The sequence below is a fragment of the Hippichthys cyanospilos genome, chromosome 14 (genome assembly GCF_059441005.1).
Source record: "Hippichthys cyanospilos isolate Australia breed blue-spotted pipefish chromosome 14, RoL_Hcya_1.0, whole genome shotgun sequence".
NCBI classification, from domain to species: Eukaryota; Metazoa; Chordata; class Actinopteri; order Syngnathiformes; family Syngnathidae; genus Hippichthys; species Hippichthys cyanospilos.
Window position 1 is genome coordinate 11,443,186 of NC_142382.1, and position 19,208 is coordinate 11,462,393.

Below are 19,208 nucleotides of genomic sequence, written 5' to 3' on the forward strand. Positions count from 1 at the left end.
CGCCTTCCAACGTTACTTTTTACTCCACGCCGACTGCAAGTGGATCAAGACAAGCTGAGGTCTATGCGCGGCACAGCCACGCCATTGGCCGCCGAGGGCCCGGCGGAGGGGAGGAGCGAAACACATAGCTACTCCGGACTCGAATGTTTGCTTTTCAGCTGTCAGTCAGGCAAAACTGCGCTCTATACTGTAGTCCCGACAGTCATCTTACCTGCGGTCTGTGCAAGGTGAGCACTTTCACCAGCATGGGAATGAGTTTGTCAACAGGTGACACGGACAAGTTTTTTTTTTTTTTCCTTTACGTTGCACAAGCAAGCAAACTGTGCAAGCAAACAAAAAATACTTGCAGAGGTGGCAAAACACACATTTTTTTTTCAACAAAAAAGGTTAAATTTGCACAGGCCTACAAAGTAAAAATTACAAGTCAAAAATAAACATTCAAAAGTAAGTCGCCTTTTTTTCTGACAATAATATAATTGACAAAGGTTCCGAATTCACGAGTCATCTATTCGCTAATATTTTCGTTAATATTTTCTGAAACAATTTTTTACTGTACAGTATTTTGTGTATTGTGTATGTTTTTAACACTATCCCAGGATTTTTGGAGGGAGCTGAGAGCGGGTGGCATCACGAAAAAAAACGTACAGTGTGCACTCTAAAAAAAAAAACACTTGGGTTGAAATAAAAGATTATGAAATATGTGTTAAAAAAAAGACCCACCCAATATTTAGAAGAATTTGACCCAATTTTCTTAACCCAAGTTTGTCTTGCCTTGTACAAAATGACTCGTTTGGGGGATTGTTTTGTATAAAACAACGCAGAAAATTGCGTAAAATTGACCCAAATGTATTAGTTTGTTTGTCATGTTTTGACACATAATTGATTTATTTTCAAACCAAAAGTTTTAGAGTGTGTCAATCGTTTGCTGATTTTTGCAAATTATCGCGTCAACTACTCATTTATGAAAACTTGGCACGAATAGAAAAAAAAACTTACTGAACATAGAATCAAAATGGGATTTCAGTTTGGTTAATTGTGACGTGAGTTAAAAAAATGTGAATAAGCCAACGAAAAACTGAAAAAATACAGATTGTATTACTCTCTTCATTCAGTCGCTTCGTTAGGTACACCTTCACAAGCTTATTTATCACAAGCTAAATTGATAATAAAAAATATACATGATAATTATGTTAATGTTGCATTGGCACAGTAAGTTGTTTTGTTTGTTGTTGTACAACTTCTGTGAATCATATTCACAAATACCCATTTCATTTATCCATTTACCCATTTCATGTTCACTCACCCAATAAAAAAGACAATGAGCGTATGATGCTGAGCAAAAAGCTCCAGCCGCTCAAAAAAAAGTAAAACTATTGTCTATTGTTAATAAGGTTAATATCACTCGTGAATAGTTGACCAACCATTTTTTTGTCCAAGTTGACATTCAACACTTGTAACACTTGATTGAGGAATTATTGTTATTATACAAAAGGCAATTAAAATTTGCGTTTGTTTCATGTACTAAACTTAGTCATAAATAGTCCGTCAATTATGACCATTTATTTTCAATGGGTGAGAAAAAAGATGGGCCAAAAAAACCTTTGAACTTTATAGCATTTTATAAAATAATATCACGGTGATCCTTAAAAGATATAATTGTAAAAATCGTCGAGAAACTATCAAGAAAGTACACACACACGGTACAGTTTTGTTTGAAAAGATGCTCATGCACGATTTCAAAGGTGAAACAAAAGAGGAACACTTAATTCTCGTTTCCCGTCGGACCTTACTCGATGAAACACAGGACTCACAAGCCGGAAATGTGAACACTGAAGCTTGCAAGTTGTTGCTATTTTGTTATTATTTCTTCATCAATTTGTGGTTTCATAGGAACGAAATGAACGACCAAAGCTGCCCGAGATGCAAAACAACAAAATACAGGAACCCCTCGCTCAAGCTGATGGTGAACGTGTGTGGACACACGCTGTGAGTATTTACACTATGTGAAGACGGACTAACTACACTACTACACTCGGTGTCGTTCAAATAAGTACACCCAACTTGACGTATTTAATTATTGAACACGGCGAAATGCGCATGCATTGTGTTCGCGTCTGTAAGTGTTTAAGTAGTTTAAGAAATAAAACACTTGCCTTTTACAGTCGGTTGAAGTGATGGAAACTACACTGGTCATTTGTTTTACCGTGAATGATAATACTGCAAAGACAGAGACCATAATTTTCGTTGAAATACGAGTATTTAAGAATGAAAAAACGCGGAGCAAAACATGTCTAAAGTTTGGGTTCATTCTTCGGCTTGGGCATCTGCAGTACCAAACAGCAAATCGCAATCTTGGTAAGTTAACAACCTATCTTGAGTTTAGTATGAAGGTCATGCAAATATTCTGTCTCATCATCCAAGAGCATTACACACACGGATTTTGTCCCACAAATATCGTCCAAATGAATTAGCCGTTGACAAATTTGTTCCTTGAAATATGCATTTTCCAACTGTGTGTTGACACACACGTTACCGACAGCCTGTGCAATGTGGAAGGAGAATTGTGCTTTTTGTAATTGATATTGCCAGAGTAGTGTTAATTTAACAGTGCAGCACCTTTGTTATTGTGGTTGTAGCTTGTAACTGTACAATTTTACTGCATCATAATGACAGGTGCGTCTTTATTTTTATTACAGTTAGTTACATTCGTTAGTTATGCACTATTTGACACTGCACAGCTTTCAGCACATGAACCTGTTTACTTGGCACTTTTGCAGATTTGACCTTGTCAACTGTGTACCAACCTTTACATTTGATTAAAGAGGGCACATAAGCAACAATAGTGGTAGCCTGATGAGAGCATCTTTTCAACCCCCTCTACTATTTATTTAGTTATTGACTGCCCCTTCCGGAAGTGGCCTTGCTTTGTCATCAGGTCAGCCCCAATATAATCTGGCCGCACGCAGAAAATTAAAATGATTCTGCAATGTAGCATTTTACACCGTTCCTCTGCTGGGTCACCTTTACAGTATAGCGGGCCTATACTAACCGACAAGATTGAAATAGGCTGGACTCTTATGCAGCAAGTGTTTGACCATTGGGCAATGGGCTCTAGTTTTTGCTGATAAGATGCAACAGCCACACATAAGATTTAACCATATTTTTTGAGTTATAAGCAAAATGAAAAAAAAAAAAAACACACACACACCATCCCGCTTGAGTTATCAAAACTGGCATCATTGCAATTGGCAGTGTTCCTTTTAATGCTATCATATACCATTGCACACAACACCACCCGAAACATGTTAGGTCACTAATATAATACACTGCAAAGCTATAAGCTTATTTATTTGTTTTATTTATACTTTATTATCGATTAAAATGACATTGATAAAAGACACGTCCCTAGTACTAGCCACCTTCATCATAATCAGCCCTCACGGAGTCCTCCCCAACTAGACAAAAAGTCTTTAATATACATTACAAAAGCAAACAACAGTGTTTACTCAATCTTTCCAGCCTTGTGGCTGTATTGATGACATATACAAAAACAATGAGTTAAGTAGTTTAATATGCGGAAACAAATCTGCATGCCTTTGACTTTAAGACTGACCATTTTCTTGCGCATAGTAGTATTACTTTGTACAGCTATCAATTAATCAACATACCTAAATTTATCCAACCTTTTTTCATTCATTCTCTTGTGAGGAGAGTGAGGAAAAGGTGGTGCATTCAAGAGTTGATTGCTTTGTTGTCACGTTGTTTTTGGGAGGTAGAATTAGGTAAGAAGTCAACAAACAGAACAAATGACATAGGGATAGACCAAGAGTATGGCTTTTTGAATGGTGCATGTTAAAGTTTCTTCACCTTACTTAGCTTGGAAAAGCTTGCTGCATGCCTCTTTTTAACATGTTGCTCAACAGTGTCATTTTTAAAAAAGCAAAACATACTGTCAAACCTTACTGTATCAGACAAAGTGTTTCTTTCATCTTTAGTCCTACATTGAAATAACTGTCAACCTCACACTAAGTTGGTGTCCATTCCACAGTGGACATAATTTGACTTCCTGCCCTGGCAATGCAATGTAGAGCATTGCAATGCAACCCAACATGACACAGTATCAAGCTTCTCCAACGCTCCCAGTCTATATTTAAACTGCACAACAGCACATTTTGTCTCCTGTCACTGTGGGCGTCTGATATGTGTTATTTATTACCTTTGTATGATGACGCCAGCCGCATGTCCTTTTGGATTTCACACTTGAGCACACATGTTGGGATGCCTAATTAAATGGAGGCAAGTCGCTGTATCTGATTGCAGAACAGCTTCATTTTGATGCACACAGCCAAAGTGCAAGGATTTTGTGCTTTTTTTTTTAATGTGGGTTGCATGAAGGTAGTGTACTCTTGTACAAGACATTGTCAAATATTGGATTGTTCCTAGTAGTATTAGTACTATAAATATTGGAAATGAAATGCTAGCTTTGCATGTTAGTCACAAAAACAAAATACCTGAAACGGCTTATATATATTTTTTGACACATACGTTGTAATCTGGCACCTACATTACAGGGCTAGTAAGTAACTGTGTTAGGCCACTTGAAATCTGCTGACCTGGCCCGAACACGCCCATGAAAATGACTAGGAATGGGACGAGACAGAAATTTGACGAGACAAAATGTCAGTAGATTGAGTCCACGAGAACCAGATGAGACAAGATTTTTGCTGAAATTGTAAAATAAGATGACGCCTAATATAAATGTTCCAATTTTCAAAATGTTTTGTCATTATTGGGTAGACTGCAAGCAAATTGAGGCTCTAGCGAGCAAATGTAAACAAAAACAGGTGTATTTTGGTAAAGAGTAATTTTCCGCTGCAGATGAGATCTTTCCTCTAACTTAATACGTTTGTTAAAAAAAAAACAAAAAAAGAAATTGTTGTAAGACCAGAAGACCAAATAACACCTTTCAACACAATTATGATTATAGAACTTTTATATATTTTTTAATAATCAATATTTGCTTAAACTTAATTTAAACTGTGACTATCAACTCACTACTCTCCTCACTAGAGACATTTCAGACAAATCTCTCCCCATTCATTTTCTTTTATGAGGTAAAATGACATCAGAACCACGGGTCAATGTGGACTGGTGAAAGAGCACATTTTAGCAAGTTAGCCTGGTTAGTTAAAAAGTGATCAGTAGGAATGGCATCTATGTCAGGATGTCAGCAGCGTGCAGTGTAATTTAGGTCTATTAAACTGCATTTGAAAGGTAATCAGTTCCTTATAGCCTATGTATATGGGCTCCTGAGCGCTATTGGCTTGCGGCTAATTTATGCTAGACACTGTGCTGAATGCTGGCAACACGGGCCATACCATAAAATCCCAGTATAAGTCGTGATTTGTAATTGTCGTTTTTGGTGGAAGTGGAGATTTAAGGTGATTTCAGAACATCATTGTGTTGTTTGTATCGGGAGTCGCGACTCACTGCGTTAGCAACAGTTCGTGAAGTAGAAAGACGAGTCAGTCAAGGCAGTTGTTGTTGGGGCGCGCTGCCCTCGAATAAATTCAAAATAAAAGACTACCAAGGCATTCATCTCTGTATACTATTGGGTATGTTAAGGTTTATTTTGAAGCGTTGGTGATGTGTTTTACTGTTGTGCATACCATTAACAAGGAGCTCACGCTCTTGTTTATGGACACAGTTGCACTTCTGGACCATCAAGCCAAAAACAGCCAAAAGAAAAATAAATCTGTACAGGGAAGATGAATCTTGTGTTGCTCTAATCTCATTATACGAGATCTCATCGCTTCCCTACATATTATATAAACAAATTTATGTAACTGTAATTAATAGAGGTCTCTCACAAATATTTCATTTTCCAAACATCCATCCAGCCATTTTTCTATAGCCGCTTATCCTCACGGGGGTCACCAAACTCTGACCGAACGCACAATCGATGTGGAAGACCTGTTTCACCGACACTTACTTTTGCACAGTACATTCACTTTGCAAGAGCATTAAAGTGATGCTAATTGGAAAAAAAGTCACATGTAGTTTTATGACAAAAAAGTAAAGGAGTGAAAGAAGTAAAGTCGATTTTAGCTGTAATTTTGATATTTCAGGATTATAAGCTGTAATGTTACAGAAAAAATGTTTGTTGTAATTTTACAATTTTATCACTACAAAATGATTTCATTTCATTCCATTGACAAAAATAAATGAACGTTAACATCCCTCACAAACATGAATTACTCAAGGCAAAATTACTGTCCTGCTTTTTCTTTACCCTAACCCTCTACATTTGGACTTGTTTCTGTTCATTCTTAGATTATATCGATGATTTTCAGCACGACCTTATAGGTCCTTCAAATCATTTCCTTCAGGATAGTTCTTTACCTTCAAATCAGCAGTATTAAATCTCAATTTCAAGGTTCAAAGGGTTCAAAGTTTAAATGTGTCTTTTTGAACACTAGAGACACTGTAAGGGGCTCCTTTACATAGACCTGTTCAAGTTGGACTTGAGGTGGTCACAGTGGGGGCCGCTTGCCTGCTGGGTCCTGTTTGCGTTGGCTTTACCCCATTGTCTACAGTAAACGGGAAAAGTGGAGATATGCTGCATTTTTGCTGTGACTATGTGAAACTTAAAACAACTTTGAATCATGGATGCAGACTTTTAAAATATCAAACAATCAGACACGGCTCTTTATTTATTTATTCAGTGACACGATATGTGTGATTCATCATAAAGTGGTTCATTGCCTGTACCTCCTCGGGTCTAATTTTTCAACATCTCATGTGACAAGCTTCCTGTGCAAGTAATCCTACTCTTGGGGATGGAGTATCTCTTTTGGCGTCTGCCAAGTTGCAGGTATCTGAGGTTGCTGAGTTATCAAATTAAATCTTGTGTAGTATGACATTCTGACGCGGCATGGTGAGCAGCACTTAGCTTTCCTTGGTGTAATCTGCTAGGTGTAGGTCCCCAAGAAGAGTGTATATAGTGTTCCCTGCCTACTTTGCGCTCAGTGCTTCGTGTGTGTTTTTTTTTGTTTTTTTTTTTGTTTTGCTTTTTTAGTAAAAAAGCTTTATTCGCTGTATTGCATCGAGACGTGATGTGACGGTTTCCTGCATGCTAAATGGATGAGTTGACTGTAATTGCACATGCCACGGTCACTCCTCCGACATTGTTCTAGAGTGGAGCCCATAGCTGACCAAACATGAAAACAGGGAAGCATAGTTTACACTTGAAATTCCAATTTATTACAAAGCATTTGTAACATCTTCTCGCTGTACTCCTTCAGTCGCACGTTCTCACTCGCATATGAGATTCACTCGGAGATAGCTAATGAAAGTACTATAGTCAACAGCTCGGACAAGACTGGCAAGGCAGTCAATCAGCTCACGGGCACTCCTTACAGACACATGATGGGCTCCCGTCGCGACATTGACCAGTGAAGGCAGAAGTTGTAGTTCGATCCTGCCCAGGAGTTATAATCCATTGGTATTTTACAGAATATGTTAGCATTAAGGTAATAAATACGCTTTCATTATCATATGATTTTAATATGGTAAACTTGGTAGTAACAAATAAAATGTCTAATGTCAAAATGATGTCTAAACCAGAAATGGCAAATAAAATGTTTGAAACTAGCAGTTTCTACCAAAACAATTTCCATAGGGTCTCTACTTTAATTTCCGAGCAGCCAAAAGGTTCTAAACATAATCAAAGTGTATGAAAATAAGACATTAGTAGGAAATGCACACCTTTGGTACGGTGTTTTTAATCCAACGCGATAGCTAGTGTGTCCCTTTGAAGTTGTCACGTAATGCCCCTTAGTTCCTAGTCTCAAATGTCCTTTTACATATCTTGTATATAAATGGACAAAGTGACTAATAAAAGTTGAAAAGACCATCGTGTAACCGTGACCGAACTGAAGCCAGATACGCCAACAGCAACCAACACCGTTTCAACACTGCTTGAAATTGTGCATACTGTACAGACTCCTCTTCCTCACCTCATGGTAGATTATCATGTCATCTGAACATCGGGGAATAATCCCAATATAATCTGTCGTCATTTCCGGGGTCTCTTTCTTTACAGAGACTATTTCTACTTTGAATGTAATGCTTTCAAGTTGTGCCATGACAGTTTTTCATTCGTTTACATGAAAGCAGCCCCTCCCACCATGGAGACAATCATGCGCATGACAAATCTAATTAATGGGAAAATTGTTTTGGGGTTGATGCCAAAGAATAATTTTATTTCAATTTTATCTGTTGAGATGTCAATCCTACCCAGATTATAAAAGTGTTCAAATCTCAAATGATGTACTTATCTGCGATTGGAATTTACTTTTCAGTGGTCGTTGAACAGTTCCTGATGGTTTTGGGTCAATATCTTTTCCCTTAAAGTACTGGTTCCTATGGACATTGGAAAGATTAATGTCCCAAAATTTAAACTAGGGATTTCACATTGGCAACATTCACTTCGTCTATTTTTAGCAAACTCCATGTATCATCTATATTAGGGAATTGTAGAATTAGAATATATCAATATTATTATTTTCTGAGACACAATCCTGATTTTGTGAAAACGCATCACATATGATCTCTTCATATTATGGCTTTTTTTTTTTTTAACAATTGGGAGAGGGTCTACTCTGAAACATTTCATTGTACTAATATTGATTCAACAGCAATGTCACAGAAAGCCAAAAATGCCGGTAACTGGTTTAGAGGCTTCTTGCCTGACCGGGTCCTTGTTTAGCCTGCTTTCCCACCACCTCCTGTGACCTGCTGACAGCTGCAGATAGAGAGATAGGGCAGCCTGGAGCTGTGAGCGGGACAGGTGAGAGAGGGAGGAGTCAGTCAAGACCTCACTCAGCGCCAACAGCCCTGGGACACAGTGATGGAAAACTTAAAAGATAGCAGTGTGCCCTCCAAAGCCACAATATGGCGCTGCATCAGATTTCCGCCTTTGATAATTCATGGCAACAGTCAAGGCCCACAATGGTAAAGCTAGGCGCACCAAGCACCCCCCACCACCGTTTTTTTTCCTTTTTTTTAAGATGTTCACCTCTTTGCTGGCAGGATTTCCCCTTCGGAGGGTTCATTTGTGTGGTCCATTTATGGGGCAGGGGGCAAGTTACGCCCCAATCCTTACGCCTGTGTTGATGAATGGGCTCTTTGTAGGCCTGTGGAAACAAGCCACAGCCTTCCATCTACCTCCATATGGCCAAGGCCTATACATCTCCTCTAGCCTGGGGCCAGAGTGAACATCTGCCTGTCCAAGAGTACACTTGGGCCGGGGGTTCGTGGACCAGCGCAGATGTTCTTGTCCATGGTATCAGGTTTAGTTTGCAGCTTCATGCCAAGATAAACTGACACATTTCCCCATGTAATGCTTCATGTATTTTTTCTCCGGAGGTTGCAGGCAAGCTTGGAGTTACACTTAGCAGGTTATGCCTGTTTGACCCACATCTGAGAAACAACGCCAATACATCCAAACTCTGTGACTGCACTTTCTCTTCTCACATTATTTATTTATATATGACCAAGTTGATGAAGTCAAACATCCGGCATGATGACTCTTTCATGATGCTTCAAATGGGCTTCTGAAGGGGCACCATAGTTTGAAAAGAAATGACTCAGCTGTATTGTTAATATACTGAAAAATACCCTCTCAACTTTGTTTAGCTTTGACATTATTTTGCCATGAACCCTTCATGTATTACATTTTACGTGTTATGCATAGTACTGTACTCCCTTTTCCACAAAAGTGGAATGGGCAAAAGCATTTGTTCAACGTGACTCATGGTGATTATTATTGCTACGGTGATACCTTAAATTACAGTTTAATCCATTCCATGACCAACATTGTAACTCCTTGTATGCGTATCAAAATAATCCCCACTGAGATGCCATTAATTCACTCTAGAGCCCAAGAAAACAAAATTTGTTGTCACATTTTAATAAACAAGGATAATACTCTGTTGCGTAAAGTTAGAGATCATCATCCACATCCGAGGTCATATGTTTGAGAACAGTCATTGACGCTCAACCGTTTTTTCAATGAGATACCCACTCTGATTTTTTTTTTTTCTTAGCCAAGTACCCCCTAACCAGCGCAACTAATATGAAAAAAAAAATGACTTGACAGAATGTTGTGCCATCCGTGTTCAAGTTATTAAACTTTGAAACTACATTTGTAGTGGTATCTCTCGGCATAATTTTTGTTCGGCAATTCCAGAAGATAGATCGTTTGACATAATCTGGTTTCTGGCTCGTCTATCGGAATAGTATGCCAGTAAAGACACTGCACATCTGTATTAAACTTAAAATATTTTCAACATTTCACAAAGCAGTCACTGTAGCACCATTTAGGAGTACATTGCTTCATGTTCCAGTTTATTTGCTCTCGATTTGAGAGAAAGAATGAAATGAAAGAAAATATACTGTTCCTTTCACAGCATTAAAAAAAAAAAAAAATTAAAATAGGGACACTCCTACTCCTGAAGTGCCTTCACGTACCACCATGGGGACTTTAATCTTTATGTGACAGCTAACAAAAGTAACAAACTGGAGCTAAAGTACGTTGTAATTTGTTATGTTTTTATTGATGTAAAAACATCAATACAATACAGTTCATACAATGGCAGTAGAAGATTTTGCTCTTCAAAAGAAAGGTACATGTTTAGTAAGAGAGGAAAGTTTTAAAAATGTTTAAAGCAATTGATTATTGTTGTTTTTTTACACTCAAGACAGTGGCCTGATCCGCATCTAGTCGATTGCCCAAATACTTGTGAATCTAGCTTTATATTTGGCTTTGATTGAAAAAAAGTGTTCAAAAACAGACAGTGGCTGTTGGAAACCAGATGTCGCCTTTTTTTTTAAAAGGAAGCCAGAAGCAGAAGGTGAATTCCTGTGGAAATAAAGCTCCACAGAGAGTTAATTAAAACAGTGTACTGTGCAAACGTTTATCCTAGACCTCCGCCCCATCAGGGGAGATTTGGGAGTGTTCCCATTGTTCTTAGTGTCCACTCCTCACTTGAGTGTGACTGATAGGTAAACGCCTACCTGCATAAAAGTGTGATTGATGGCTAAGCTCAGGGTTGTGCCCTCAGGTGGGTCTGCTGGTTGCCATGGTACTGAGTCATGACGGTGAATGACATAGTGCCCACTTTGAACCTCTGCTTTACCTAAAACCCCAGTGTGTGATTATTAAAAGTGCTTTTGTTCACATTTTTTCCCCATCAATAGAAGACCCTACTTTATGCATATAAGGAGCCAAAACGCCACCTGAAAAACTCATTATGACCACATTGCCCCACTATACATTTTTTTCCCTCAGAAGATGCTTTGAGACATAAACCAGAAAGTCAAAGTTTTGCTCACGTTGCCAAAGGTGGCCTTGATTGCAGAGATTGTCGGGAAAAATACAGACTTCTTTACTTTTTTGTTTTAAAATAAAATACTTGAGCCTCCAGGTGAATTGAGTAAAAAAAAAAAAAAACACACACACACACACACATTTACTAGACATTTTCGGTGTATTTTTGCTGCTTCATAAAATTATGTAACAGCAACCCATGCTTGTAAAAACAGGTCAAATATTTTCATTTTTTTCCTTTCAGCTTTTCATCAGAGAAGCCGTGGTCTTTTTGAAATAACAAGACAAATGTGGTTTCAGTGCAGATACATATGCTTGATTGATAATGGGGTGTCAGTACAATGTTCTACTGTCTGCGAGTGGGAAGATGTCTTATTGCATTCCTATCAAATACCTATCACAATAAAAATGTTAGTCCTTAATGAACAAACCGATTATCGTTTTATTAAATCACATTGGTTTTATGTTTTTCAAATCATTTTCTCCTTTTTTTATATATTTAAATTTAAAGACCGAGCCCAAACAAGTTACGAGTGTATTTTCAGGCACTATTTAAAATAAAATGTGTTCATTGACATTTTACTCATCAATTACAGATTATTTGATTAATCTGTTTTTTTTTTATTGATTATTAAAATAATGAGTTGGAGCCCTAAATTGGACAATAGTTTGGGAATTGTCCTGATTTATACTCTGTGTGAGTAATACAAAACTCGAAGGTGAAAAAGTACAATAATGTTGAACATTGTTTTGTTGAATACTTAAAAATGATTGAGTTTGACCACTGACAATAATGTATGAGTGCTCCGCTCTCCTGCATGTATTCAGATGCGAGAACTGCGTGGAAATGCTGTTCGTTCGTGGCTCAAGCAACTGCGTGCAATGCGACACTCCCCTGAGGAAGAGCAATTTCCGCGTGCAGCTTTTCGAGGACCCCACCGTAGACAAGGAGGTGGAGATCCGCAAGAAGGTGCTGAAGATGTGAGTGAGGGAAGAAGGGTGGCTGAGGGGTGTGGTTGCACCGTGTTTATTTGTCATTCCGTGCTCCTCCCACTTCTTAAGCCACCTTTGTCTTCCTCATTACGTTGTTTGTTTTGTAGACAATGAGTCTCCCTGGGGTGGCCCAAGCGGGAAGGCTCTTTCCCTGCCAGTTTTTTTATTTTTTTATTTTACTTGGCCTCCCCTCCCTGCCTCATTTTCCCCATCTCATCTGTCCTTTTATAGCCCCTTAATTGACATCTAATGTGTGTCTATTAGTCCAAAAGCAGACATGCTTTATAAAATTGTTGATTTAATGGGAGGGTATTAATGTCGGCACATGTTTGCTTTCTTTTTTTTCTTGTCTTTATGCAGTTACAACAAGAGGGACTGCGACTTCCCCAGCCTGAGAGAATATAACGACTACTTGGAGCTCGTGGAAGACATCGGTACGAGCACTGACTTACTAAATGCTCACTGTACAAGTCTGCTAAAAGGATGTTTCCAGCCGCCGTAATGATTTCTCCCCAGCTGGATAGAGAGATGTTTAACAGGCATTAGTGCATGCCAGCTTGGGTCATAGATCATAGGATAGAGCTGCCAATGCTAACACATCACGAATGCCAACATCACATAAGCTTTTAGCCTTGAATAGTGCACTAGGCAGCCTCAAAGGGTCTTTTGGTGCAGGCGAGGATTCGGAATGTTTTTGTGTACATTTTAACATTACTTAGTGATTTACAACTTAAAGGCGTATTTGTTTTCTTTGGATTTCGGTAGAACTTAAAATAACAGTGACTACAGCTTCGGCATAATCTGAGTTGGCCGCGATGGACAGACTCAAGTGCTGTAATTGTGGTTTGTGTCTCCTGTATGTGCAGTGTTTAACCTTACAAACAATGTTGATGTGGAGGACACCAAGCTGAGAATGGAGCAGTACCAGCGGGAGAACAGAGACATCATCCAGAAGAATAAAGCCAAGCTTGTATGTAAACAGTACATTCATTATTGATGAGTTTGATAGTTTAACATAAACAGTAAGAGAATAAAGCTTCAGCCATGAGTTGATGCTGTTGTCTTTATTGTACATTGTGGTAGTACGCGAATTAAGAATAGACCGTTAATCATCCGGGCAAATTTTCGGCGCCAAAATTTGGCATTTTGACAAATATCAACATTAGCCTTTTTTTTTTAAATATAAAAAATATGATGGCAGCCTAAAGACAGCTGGGATAGGTGCCAGCACACCAGCGACCCTAGTAGGGATAGGTGGCTATAGAGGACGGATGAACAGACGAACAGATGGATGGGAAAAAAATCAGTTTAAAACTGCTAACTTCAGAGAACTATTGACTTGAATTTTCAGTTAACTTTATAAGATGTTCTGCTGACCCTGAAAACACTCAGCACCTTGTATTTAAAGTTAAATTATAGGTGGAATCTATTCTTTTGACATCTATTATTTTGAAATCCTGACTATCGTCTCCAAATATCAGTTTCCTTGGTAAGTAAAAATCTCTTTTATAATCATCCCTCAAAAACACAACATATCAGTCTTTAATAGAAATCCATTATGGCTTGTAACCAAAATACAACAAACACTTCTCGGTTTGATCTGATGCAGATAAATATGACTTGACTAGTTTTTACATCAACCTCTTACCATATAATTAACTAATTAATTACATTTTTTTGTCGTGCATCTCTGACAAATTGAGTATGTTTTCAAAAGTGAATTCTCAATACGGCTCTTGTATTGGATCTCATTAGATTGTGGCACTCTAAAAGTTGGGCGAAATGTGTGTGACTTATACAAGTTTGTTTTAGAACAAAGAAGAATTTTCTATTTGCTTTTTCCAGTATTTTCAGTGAGTGGCTAATTTGAGATTTATTGAGTCAAACACATTTGACTTTTATCAGACTCGAGAGCAGGAGGAACTGGAGGAGCTGCTCCTTTTGGAACAACAGGGTAATGAGCAGCGGAGACTAGATGTGCTGCAGGAGGAACAGAGGCAACTACAAGCCAAAAAGAAGAACAAGCAGGCTCTTCTGGATGAACTGGTGAGAAGCAGCCGCATCACAAAAACACTACATCAACTGGACGCCATGGCTGTGTTGTTGCTCATATGAGGCCATAAGAGCCATCGTATTATGACATTCTATATGTTCAATCACTGACACACACACGCACAAAACCACCTTAGGGTTCATGGCTGATCATTAAGAGCTTATTACCAGGCATTGTGCTGCTGGGTGCATTGTTCTCATTCTGTGATTCCAAAGCCTCTTGGCTCCATTGTGTTGAGCTGCAGGCTTTGGAAGTGATTGTTCTTGCAGCACAACCGGCTTCAGCACCAGCACAAGATAGCAGGTTAAGCTGTGTGTTTGTTTGTTTGTTTGTTTAAGGCACAGGGCCTGTCCACTGTAGGCAGATGAGATCAGTGTTCAATCCCCTGGAGGAAACCCTTCTGGGTCCTGACACACACACAATGGTTGACCCCATTCTAAATGCACATATCTCGGAAACCACTTGATGGATCTTAATGAAATTAAATACACTTTATATTGAAGGACAAAAGTTTTATTGGTTACATTTACAAAGAAAAGTAAAAATATTTGTTGGTTCTTTAACAGACTTTCATAAATGTTCAATTTGCGCGCCGCCTGAGACTCTGCACATGTTATATGGCCATCCTGGCGATTTAGGTATGCATAAAGTGCTCTTTCCTTGAAATTTTTTGTGCCAAGTCCTAATTTGTTTTGTAGTTGGTGCCCTCTTGACAAAATTTGTGAAGAAGGCACACTGCACTGTCTTTGGTGACTGAGTCCGAGCATACTCTAAAATGCAAAATGCCTTTTCTTTTGAAGTGAACGGCATTTCTTAACCTGAAAAGATAGAACTGCCAAATGTTACACACAAAAACATGAAATGTTTCTCTCTCTCTCTCTCTCTCTCTCTCTCTCTCTCTCTCTCTCTATATATATATATATATATCTATATATATATATATATATATATATCTATATATATATATATATATATATATATATATATACACACACACATACACACACACACTCATAAAGGGTGACCCAAAAAAATGAGAATTTTTTAATTGCATATCGCTAGACATGAGCAAGTGACAACATTGCGAGATAGTATCCTTGAACAGGTAAATGCTTCTAAAGTGGAACCGGTCGGTCACCCTGCCTTTCTTGGGGACCACAGACCTGGACTTGGTGGGCTTGAGACTCATCCTCGCCCAAGAGATGAGCCGCTCTAACAAAGGTTGCCGTCCTGTAGGGTCGTCCATAAAGGCTCTTATGGGAGGCTGCCAAGTGCCAGATCTTGACAAGGGGCCTCTATGCACCACCTCAGCCGACTTCACAATCATGTTCATAGCCAACGATAGGTGTGGCACTTAAATGTTAGTGATCCCGATGTTACCCTTGGATGCAAGTTGTTACAAGAGTCCAGGAAGAGGTTGGTGCTGGTCACTGACACATGATGTCTTGTGAGTGCTGTTTCAATGAGCTAAGTATCACTATTTAAAACAAATAATGTTTTTAGCGAGAGGAGTCTGCCACTGGTTGCACATGCATGGTCTATATTTTCCTTCAGACAAGTTCTGAAATTTGGGTGTTGCCTGGAGCCCTGTTTAACATAAACCCCACGGAGAATACTACATTTTGTTGTTTACCAAGTCACGGAGGGGAACCATTTTACCTTCTACGTCAAGGCGGCTTTCAGTAACGGCCTAATTAATTTAACTGATATTTATCCACCACAAGTGTCATCATTTTTTACCATTTTCAGGTTGTTAAATATCGGTACGGTAATTATCATGCATACGTAAACAGTATGTATTTTTACAGCTAAGCTCTGCTATTCACAGGGAATAGGTACCAGGCCAAGCTGCGAATAGTGAAATTTTGGATATAATTGACATGTCAATGACGTAACCCATTGAAATGTATTCCAAGGGAAACATATTATTTTCTTCATTAGATGTTTTTTTTTCTAATTAATCGGTGATGAGTTGTTTTATTGCAAAACAAAAAATCAACATTGTCCTCAAAGTGATTCAAGTTGTGGTCTTCATTCTTCATCAGTTATGGTTTGTTGGAAAAAAAATAATTTTTCCCTAGTACTGGGGTAGGCAACTCCAGTTCAAGAGAGCCGCTATCCTGCATATATTTGATGTCTCCCTTCTATAAGATATCTAATTCAAATGATCAAGATCATTATCAGGCTTCTGCAGATCTTGCTGATGAGCTGATTATTTGAACCAGGTGTGATGTCGGAGAGAGACCTAAAAAACATGCAGGTATGCGGCTCTCTAGGAACGGGGTTGCCTACCCCTGCCCGAGTAGATCTTTTTAACAAGTTCTAAGATCTTAGATAGGCAACAATACATTTAGATCCAGCTGTCTTTGTCCAAGGCAACAAAATGTGATAAGATCTTGCATAAACACAATAATCACAAGATCTGATGAGATTTGACAGTGATATAACTCTCTAAACATGCTCAGTCGTATAGTCCATGTTACATTTAAATTGCTGTCAAATACAAATCTAGATTAACTCCAGATGTAAACGCGTTTGATATGCAGTGGCGCTTTTGGCCCAACATACAGATAGTAAAACACAGGCGTTGAGAAAATTGTCATTTAAAAATAAAATAAAATATCATTGTGGTTTCATGAATAGTAAAATGTTTTTAACTGTGAAACAGCGTTTAATTTTATGCCATTAATAATGTGTGGATTCTGGCAAATAATGTGAACATCCCTGGAATACCAAACCCTCAGGATAATTGAGAGTCCATACTTCCTAAATTGTGGGCTGAAAATTGGACACTAACCACAGCAATAAAAAGATAACCACCTTAATGGAGACCCCAGGACATGTCATCAGTGGAAGTTACACTATTTTTTTTTTATTGTGTGTCCACACAAAGGTGTCCTCATGCATGCTGTCAAACCATCAAAAATGTTCTCAAATATTTAAAAAAAAAGTCCTGTTTGTGTTTGTAAAAAAACTGCACCAGACAACATTTCACTAGAGACAGAGAAAGGTTTGAAGCAAATGCTTTCAATGTGGTGCAAAGCATTTGATGCTACCCCTTTTAATTATTTTATTTTATTTTTTTCAGGAAAAGTCTCAGCTTCCTGCCTGCGTCTTGCTTGCCAAACACAAGGCCCGTGTTTCCCAGCTGGAGACTGAGATCGAGCAGCAGAAACACATAGTCAAAACCACCAGTCACTTCTCAACGGGAATTGAGATGGTGAGTGTGACTCTTGATGTTATTTATTTGTAGTTAACAAAACATCGGTTGGACTGTTGTATTGGATCAAAATACTTGAGGAGGTCGTTCTTTCGTTTTCTGATGCCCATCCCTGTAAAAGAAAGCCCTCACTCTGTCATGTCATCACATTGTTCTGAGCCAGAACTGTGGGGGAGAGCGACCTCTAAGCTTTCCATGCCTGCAGAGATCTTCCATTATGCTGCTCTTCTAGTTTCCAGTCATTTGTTTTCATTTTACTTCAATGAGACAGGCTGTGTCATCACCTGAACTCCTCCCCAACCACCCTCATGAGGATCTTTTGATTCTCACACTCCAATGAGAATTGGAGAGTTAAATGCCAGGTTGTCACCTACAGGCTCCTGCTTGATGCTCTCTATCTCATTCTTACCTTTCTTGTATCAATGAAGCTCATCATGTGATGACTCTTCTACCATGGTTCTTGTTCATTATCTAGCTCAAAAGTGCCAAAGTGTTTGCACCTTCTTGCTCTACCGCAAAAAAAGAAACTTGCTGATGGAGTGAGAAACAACGTTATTATGCTGCTTTTGGTTTCTTCTGCGGTGTACCCCCACCCCCTACCCCTTAATTTGTTTTCACTCTACCATCCCTAAGCTCTCCTTATACATATGCTCTCCTCAGATGCAAGTCGGGAGAACATGTGGGTTTGAATTTTCCTTCAGCCCTGAGGCCAAAAGCATGACTTGTGTTTGACTTGGGGCGATTTCAGCACAGACTGGCAAATTCTTGCAGATTGCTGGAATTCATTTATCTGCTAGGCTGTGGTCCCTTGTTCCAAGATGAGTGTGAGTTGGAGGAAACAGATCAGCAAAGTTGGTCTGTCATTAAAGTACTTACTGTGATGCCAATTAGTGCTTGGAAATATAAACTATTTGGCATAAGTAACTGTGGGACACCTGGACATTACACTCAGACGAATTAAATATGGAAGAACTTGCAGCTACCAGTACTATTGTTCATACAGTGTTTTAGTTTTACAAAATGATTCTGGGAATTTAATCGAACCTAGACTTGATGCCGATCTCATCGACTTGATCAGTGCTTGACATTTTATGCAAAATCATTGATCGTCTGTAATGTCATAATTTGCCAAGCCATCAAAGACGGTTCAGCCAATTATTTGTTGCATCATTGTTTTGAGAGGCAACTGTAAGCTTTTTATTCACACTAGTTTGGCTGTTCATTTTATTTGTGGTATTTTGTCTTTGTGCTGTAAATTGATTTAATTACAGAAAGATGTTGCAACCATTATTTCTATCTCAAGTTGTTTTTGTTGAGTTGAGTGTTAAAAATGTATTTTTGTACGAGTCAGTTTGACAAACGCATGAACATGATACTGGCATTCAAGTTACAGCACTTCAGGCATTTCTGCAGCGTTGACAATATGGATCTCAAACACCAAACAAAATACCTAAAATCATGATATTTTACTTATATTAACAAAATACACAAGAGTACTGTGTGTGTGTGTGTGTGTGTGTGCTTTTGCATTTTATTTCTCACATATTTAT

General features: G+C 38.5%; 1 protein-coding gene across 1 annotated transcript in view; it reads left to right on the top strand.

Annotated features, from left to right (window-relative positions):
* Positions 1 to 1,797: 1,797 nt before the first annotated feature.
* mnat1 (MNAT1 component of CDK activating kinase) overlaps positions 1,798 to 19,208 on the top strand; it is a 44,569-nt gene continuing 27,158 nt past the window's right edge. Inside the window, exons 1-6 of the mRNA XM_088434087.1 lie at positions 1,798 to 1,986; positions 12,221 to 12,373; positions 12,746 to 12,819; positions 13,252 to 13,355; positions 14,291 to 14,431; positions 17,527 to 17,658. Coding sequence (XP_088290213.1) covers positions 1,898 to 1,986; positions 12,221 to 12,373; positions 12,746 to 12,819; positions 13,252 to 13,355; positions 14,291 to 14,431; positions 17,527 to 17,658 — 693 coding nt within the window. The 5' untranslated portion in view covers positions 1,798 to 1,897. The remainder of the gene's footprint in view (positions 1,987 to 12,220; positions 12,374 to 12,745; positions 12,820 to 13,251; positions 13,356 to 14,290; positions 14,432 to 17,526; positions 17,659 to 19,208) is intronic.